General features: G+C 60.1%; 1 protein-coding gene across 1 annotated transcript in view; it reads left to right on the forward strand.

Annotated features, from left to right (window-relative positions):
* The first annotated feature begins 48 nt into the window (after window positions 1–48).
* The window catches only part of THEMIS2 (thymocyte selection associated family member 2), an 11409-nt gene continuing 3873 nt past the window's right edge, over window positions 49–7584 (forward strand). The window contains exons 1-3 of the mRNA XM_027766720.1: window positions 49–189; window positions 2479–2619; window positions 6146–6556. Coding sequence (XP_027622521.1) covers window positions 96–189; window positions 2479–2619; window positions 6146–6556 — 646 coding nt within the window. The 5' untranslated portion in view covers window positions 49–95. The remainder of the gene's footprint in view (window positions 190–2478; window positions 2620–6145; window positions 6557–7584) is intronic.

Genomic DNA, 7584 nt, shown 5'->3' on the forward strand with positions numbered 1-7584 from the left:
GGGCTCGTGTGGGCGGGGCCGGGGCGGGGCTCATGCGGGGTCGCGCGCTGCAGTGCACCCTGCTCAGTCTGCGCCCAGTGAGCCGCAGGGAGACCATGGAACCGGTACCGCTGCAGGACTTCGTGCGCGCCCTGGACCCCACCTCCCTCCCGCGTGTTCTGCGGGTCTGCTCGGGGGTTTACTTCGAGGGTGAGTGGGGCCGGGACCTCAGGCTTTCCCTGTGTGGAGGCCTGAGGGGCAGAGGTCCTGCGAGGGCGCTAGAAACCTGGGGACACTTGGACGCGGGTCCGAATCTCGGCATGGCCACTTCCTGAGCCGTGTGATTTGGAGCCACACTCAGCCCCTCTGGTCCTCGGCCTTACGTCTTGGAGTGGGGAACCGCTAAGCTGCCCCGCCGGTGGCAACGAGCAGCAGGCGCGTTCAGACTCAAGGCGGGCACCGCGGTCGCAGCGACGGAGCTGGGTGAGCCGTGACGCTCCGTGAGTGCCGGCCGGCCCGGCCCTGTGCGCTCCCTCTCCTCTCTCCCAGGGCGCCCTGGCCCACCTGGCCTTCTGCTGGAGCCGCGCTCGGCTCGCCTAACTCTTCCGCGCTCTGCGTCGGTCTTCTTCCTGCAGGGCGCCCTCCGGCTCTGCTCCTTGCGTGCTGCCACAGGGCAGAGACGGAGCGCAGCAGAGCAGGGTCCCGGCTATGGCCAGAAGGGCCAGCAACGGAGTGCACGGGAGCGAGGCGGAGCGGGGAGCCGAGATGTGGGGCGCAGGCTCTTTCCTTAGAGAGCAAAGGGCGCTCGGGCCGCCAGAGCACCCGGCTCCCCAGGACTGACACCACACCTTGGGGCTGCACAGACCGGCCTCACGGTGGGCTTCTCCACCTCCACGTGGGTCTCTGGGTCTGGGTACAGATTCGGACCCCCCGGGACTTCCTGCAGGCCTCCCAGGCCCCGGTCAGGGCCCTCTGTCCTGGGCTGGCCGTTCCTGCTGGTGTCACAATAGCTTGTTTCTTCATCCTGCCTGGCCTAGGCGGTGGGAGGGTGGGAAGGCGGAAGTCACGGGTCGTTGACTGGGGAGGAACCCCGGGGTGGGAGTGGGATGAGGGACTGTGGAGAGGGCGGTGGCCAAGCCGGTAGGGTGAGCAGGCAGGAGTCCCAGCCTTGGTAGCACCGGCTGGATGCTGCGTCAGGAAGGCTAGCCATGTAGAAGCACAGGTTCGATTCCCCGGCCATCCTGGAGAGCTGGGTGAGTGGGCGCCCTGCAGTCCCAGCAACTCTGGAGGCTGAGGCAGAAGGACCACGACATAGCCAGATCCTATTGAAGGACACCCTGTGTGCACACGCACACACACACATTCACACACGTTCACACATATGCTGCACGCACATGTGCACACACACGAAGCAGTTGACCTCGCCAAGGCGATGCCCTCAGGACCCCGGTTCTGCCGCCCGGTATGTCCCCGTCTCGGAGGCCACAGCCTCTCACAGGCTCAGTTTCCGTCCGGGGCAGGGAAGCTGTCGCACCGCACACTGCAAGGGCAGTTGTGAGCCCTAAATGCAGGGCGGCCTGAGGCTCTGAGCCCAGGCCAGGCGTGTCCCACTTGGAGCTGCTGTGACAGAGCAGAAGGTCCAGCCTGACGGTACAGGCAGCTCTGTGCTTAGTGACCCGTGTGCATCGTCCTGGGGGTGCTGTGAGGGCAGCCGGGCTGTCCTGGCCATGGGGTCAGGGCAGGGCGACCCCTGCATCGCCTGCCCCCTGCAGCTGGTGGAGCCGTGCCTGGCCAGCTGCTCTCCAGCCAGCACTGTGTCCTGCTGCGGCTCTGAAGCAGAGCTGCTGGGTGCCCAGACCACCCCACCCCGTTCCCTCCCTCTTCCCTTCAAACAACTATCATTAGAGGAAAGCCAGGTGTCGAGGGATGGAGGCCGAGGTCAGCTGGTGGCATGGTACAGCCAGCTCCACGCCTGCCTGGTCTGAGTCCCAGACCCAGTGACTTGCAAAAAGGCATGCTGGCCTGCGTGCGCATCCCAAAATCCGAAAAAGAGGGAGAAGCAGAGAAGGGATCGCGGCGTGACCGTCCCCCTCGGAGGGTGCTTTCTCACTGTCCCTCTGTCTCTCTGGCATGCACATGTGCCCTCTAGCAAATTAAAGAACAGAGGGCCGGGCCTGGCTCTCTGTGGCTCAGGATGTGGTCCAGAGCCGCCAACACAGCGGGTAGGAAGGGGTTTGGACGCAGTGTCCTTCACTCCCTGCTCAGGCGCAGGGCTCAGTTTGGGGCCATGGCAACATGAGACAGGACAGAGCCCGCACCAGTTAGGAACGTGCATGCCCCACGTCGAGAGAGGGCAAGCCGGGATTCCTGTGGCCCCAGGGCAGTGTAGGGGTCGCTGGGCAGGGAGGGTGGGCAGGACAGCGCAGAAGCGCAGTGGCCGAAGCGGGCTGGTCGGCCCAGGGCGTGGGCTGAGTGGGAAACCAAGTCCTGTCTCCACAGGCTCTGTGTACGAGGTCTGCGGGAGCGAGTGCTGCCTCTCCACAGGGGACCTGATCAAAGTGACCCAGGTCCGCCTCCAGAAGGTGGTCTGCGAGAAGCCGGGCACAGGCCAGACACTGGAGCTCAGCCCCAGCTTCCAGGGTAAGGTGGCCCTCCTGCTTCCGTGTGCCCGGCGCCCTCCAGGCCCCACGCGGCCGTCCTGGGCTTGCACACCAGGCACTATGTCCGCTCCTTCCTGGCATCGGGTTGGGATGCCCCAAAGCCATAGCACTCTGCCCGGTCAGCCTCCCGACCCTGTCTCCTGTGGTCAGGTCTGTCTGTGCCCAGCTCCGCATCTGCTCCTAGTCACTCTCCACACTCTGCTGAACGCGCATCCAGCCTGTGGGCCTGGGGGTGTACGAATGCAATTGACCAGGCTCAGCCCTCTCCAGCCTGGAGCTTCTGTTGGGGAGAGGAGGACACCAGTGGAAAAGAGCAACCTGCCTCGGGGTCTGGGAGGGCTTCCCGGAGGAGAGGGCACCTGAGCCAGGGGAAGGATCCCAGCTAGGGGGGTAGCCTGTGCTCCCTGGAGCTCACCTATTTAGGACGCATGCTGGTGGTGAACCAGGGCTGGCCCTAAAGCCAGAGAGTGCGTGGGAGGGGCGTGACTGGGAATTCAGCTGTGGCCATGGGGTAAGTTCTGCGGACCTCCCTGGATCTCAGCTTCCTCCTGCTCATGGGGGAAATTAGGCTTGAGGTGAGGATGAAGTGACTCCGGAGCACAGAGAACAGGTCAGGGACAAAAGCAGGTGCCCTGACAGCTCCGCCCGCTCGGTTACGTTCTCACGGCAGCTGGAGGGCGCACGTGCTCGGTTATGTTTCCAGGGGCCGCTGCAGGGCGCAGGTGCTCTCACAGCTGCTGCAAGGTGCAGGTGCTGGGTTATGCTCTCACCCGCCGCTGGAGGGCGCAGGGGCTTGTTACGTTCTCACAGCCGCTGGACGCCGGCAGGTGCTGCGTGGGTCACGTGGCAGCAGGTGGACGGGGTGCCGCCTCGGGGCTGCGTGGAGCGCTGGCCGACAGTTTGCTGTTCATCTGGAGAGCTTAGGAGTCTGTGAGACTTGATAACGTGGAAGTACTGTGTTTTATTTTGTACATTTCAAGGGCTTCATTTTATTTATTTAAAATAATTATTTTCTTCGTTCTTTTTGTTTTGTTTTGTTTTAACTGCCAGAGAGTATGTGCACGCTCCGGAAAGAGAGAGAGGGGAAGGGAGAGGGGAGCGAGCACCCAGTGGGTGTGGTCACTCGTGGCTCCTCCACTTCTCCACCCTGTCGGGATGTGGGGCATGCACGTACGTGTGCTGGTGCTTTTTCTTTACTTTTCTTTCAAAATAATTGTTTAGCTTTATTTATTATTATTATTTTAATTTGACCAGAGAAAGAGAGAGAGAAAGGAAAAGAGAAAGCCAACTACCAGATCTGGGACTCAAACCTCAGTCAGCCATGGGGAGACCAATGCCAACACCACCTGCCAGCCCCATGTGCTGGTGTTTTTTCAAGCTGCTGGGGCCAGGATTTGAACCATGAACAGTTATGCACTGCTAGGCTGCAGGGCTGGCCCCATTTTTATTTATTTATTATTTTAAAAAACTATTTAATGTTATTATTATTATTTTTCAATTAGTCATAGGGCACATACACTCACTAGAGGAGAGAGAGAGAAAGCAAGCCTCCAGGTCTGGGACTCGAACTGTGGTTGGCCTGTGGGAGTTCGGCAGCGGATGGCCCACACTGCTACCCCTTCTTGTCCATGATCCTGGAATTGTGAGCAAGCACACACATGTGCTGGCATGATATTTTAAGCCATCAGGTCGAGGACTCGAACTGCGGTCGGCCTCATGGGAGTCCAGCACCGTGCCCACTACCCCACCTGCTGGCTCACACGGGTGCCCCTCCTCAGCTCCGGCCTGCTGGCCCGGGTGCTCGTGGTGCCCAGGCATCTCGGGCTGGTTGTGCTGGGGACTTGAACCGCGACTGCCGTGTGGGCCCAGATTCTCCCGAGCGGAGCATCTCCAGTACGCCGTGGCCCTTGGTTTTTGTCGTTTGGTTTTCAGTTTGTGATAGGCCATGTGTGCTCTCGAGAGAAAGGGGAGAGTGAGAAAGCACCACTGGGGGCGGCCATGCTGCAGTCCCTTCTCTTCCATTCTCCTCTTGGGATTTTGGACACACACGCACACGCCTCACGTGTTTTACAAGCCTCTGGGTCCAGGACTTGAACTGTGCAATTTGTCCTGTGGGGTCCAGCCCTTAGCCACCTCTCTGCCTGGCTGGCCTTTTGGAATGATTTCGAGTTTACAGAGACTTCTGGAGCTCCTGTGGCACTCACCCAGGCTCTCTGTGTAGCTGTCATTGCGTTTGCTTTCTCTCTCTACATACATGTAAACATACACGTGTGTGCATACATGGATATTTGTGTACAGCTATATCACACGCCTTTTTTTAAACTTTTCTTTTTTTAGAATATTTATTTTATTTTATTTATTCATTCATTTTATTTAATTTGACCAGGGAGAGACAGACACAGAGAGAGAGAAGAGAGAGAGCAAGCCACCAGGTCCAGGACTCGAACCATGGTTGGCCATGTGGGAGTGTCCAGTGCCTTAACCACTACACCACCGACTGGTCCCCTATCACACACCTTTAAAAAAAAGAATGAGTTGCTTTATTTATTCTTCTTCTTCAGTTTGACCAGAGAGAGAGAGGGAGAAAGCAAGCCAGCAGGTCCAGGACTCAAACTGCAGTCAGCCATGTGGGAGTCCAGTGCCTTAACTACCAGGGCCTCCTGCCAGCCCTCACGTCTTTTCTGACCCATCTGAGAGCAGACGGCAGGTGTGGTGCCCTTCACATCTGATGTCTCCCCGGACAGTGTTGGGTCTGTCCCTAGAACAAGGACCGTCACTCACATGCCGCCGCTCAGCGGTCGCACTGGGACACTTGCTCTGGTTCAGTGGCACGTCGGACCTGCTGTCCCAGGAGTGGCCTTCCTAGTGGGTCCCCCGCCCGCCAGTCCCGTCCCCAGACACATCGTGCTCGATCGCTCTGCTCCCTTAGGTGGGGACAGCCCTTCGCTCAGCCCTGACGCCCGCATTGCAGAAGTCCCCACACATGTCCGGGATGGCCAGTCTGGGGGTGCAGGGGACCGGGGAGCAGCTGCATGCAGTTGAGGGTGCTTCCCTGAGGGGGGGCTGCTTGGCAGGGGGCGTTTAGGCCGTGGTGCAGGAAGGCGACCGGGGCTGTGGGGAGCAGTGGGTGGCCGCTGTCGGCTGACAGGACGGGGTAGTCAGAGGTCGCTGTGGCCAGCAGCTCCTGGGGCGTGGCTTGGGGTGGCGGAGAGGACAGTGCGGGGTGGGTTGGAGTCCTGGGAGGCTCCAGAGGAGGAGAGGGTGGCCGCAGGAGAGGCAGGCAGGTCAGGGCAGGACCTGGGAGTCATCAGCATGCCTGTCGAGGTCCCCGTGCTGTCCGCTGTGTCCCAGGCCACAGTCCTCCGCATCTTAGCTGGACTGTCCACTCTCTGCCTGCTGTCCCTCAGCCCACTGTCCATGTGCAGCTGTCCGTGACACCTGTCCTTGGGGACCCTGGCTGGCCCAGGGCCCGTCCCCGGCGGCTAGTGACTGCCCCGTACCCACAGGCTCCTTCAGCCCCCTGCCCAGCCCCACGGGCTACAGGACCCTGGAGGAACTGGTCTCTGCGGCCGCTCGGAGCCCCCTGCAGCCGCCCCTGTACTTCACGTCGGCCCGCGACCTCACCACGGAGGCCGGGGCCGTGCCCAAGGACCAGCCCCTCAGGCTTGAGGCCGTGGAAGTGAGACTCGGCTCGCCCTGCGCCCGCTGCGTCCTGGATGCGGGATCCCAGCCGGTCACCCTGCACCTGCCGCTGTCCCAGAAGGGGCCCTTCTGGAAGTGGGAGCCCCGCGGCCCTCGAACCCTGCTGGAGGCCCTGCAGGAACCGGATCTAAAGGAGCTCACCTTCACCTGCCCCACCCTGCCCTGGAGCTCCCTGGCCCTGAGGCCCCAGTACGAGATCCAAGCCATCATGCACAGTGAGTCCCGGCGTGTGGACGGGGCAGAATGAAGCTGCCAGATGCGTGGGCGAGGCGAGACAGGAGACGGGCACTGGGAGAGCATGAGGGAGGTCCCATGTGCGTAATGGAATTGGGCCACCTCGGTCCCGAGCTAGGCAGTGCGGAGGCGGTCTCAAAATGAAGACTTGGGCACCAGCAGTTGGCGTAATGGCTATGTCACTGGACTCCCACGTATTCGACCATGGTTCGAGTCCCGGACCTGGTGGCTTAAAACTCACACCAGGAGCGTGTGCATGTGTGCCCAAAATCCCAAGAGGAGAATGGAGGAGAAGGGATTGTGGCGTGGCCATCCCCCCGGGGGGTGATTTCTCGCTTCCTGTCTTCGGCGAGGGCCACTTCCCCCCCCCCAAAAAAAAAAACAAAAAACTCTCCAAAAAAAATGAAGACTTGGCGAGCCGCTGGAGACACGCCTTCCCTGACCGGGGAGAGCAGACTGCCCACGGGTCCCGTGTGAGTGACGGGGACACTATCGGAGCAATGCCACCAGTCACGGGTTAGTCCCTGGGACATTCCTCGGGGCTGACCGGCAGGGCGGGAGGACGCCAGGCTTGGTGGCTTGCTTTCTTACTTTCTCTCTCTCTCACTCTAAACCTCTATGGTCAAATTAAAATAAATACATAAAGTTAAATTTAAAAAAAATATATATATTTTTTACTATAGGGCGCGTGCACTCGCCAGACAGACAGAGAGAGACATAGAGACAGAAAGCGAGAAATCACCCCCCATGGGGGATGGTCACGCCGCAATCTCTTCTCCTCCATTCTCCTCTCGGGATCTTGGGCACACCGCGCCCGGTGTGAGTTTTAAGCCACCGGGTCCGGGACGTGAACCACAGTCGACTACGTGGGAGTCCAGCGACATAGCCATTACGCTAACTGCTGGTTCCCAAAAAAATATTTTTTGAGAGGTTTTTGCTATAGGATGCATGCACTCACCAGAAAGACAGAGACAGAGAGACAGAAAGCGAGAAATCACCCCCCAGAGGG

The sequence above is a fragment of the Tupaia chinensis genome, unplaced genomic scaffold (assembly GCF_000334495.1).
Source record: "Tupaia chinensis unplaced genomic scaffold, TupChi_1.0 Scaffold143646_1, whole genome shotgun sequence".
Lineage (NCBI taxonomy): Eukaryota > Metazoa > Chordata > Mammalia > Scandentia > Tupaiidae > Tupaia > Tupaia belangeri.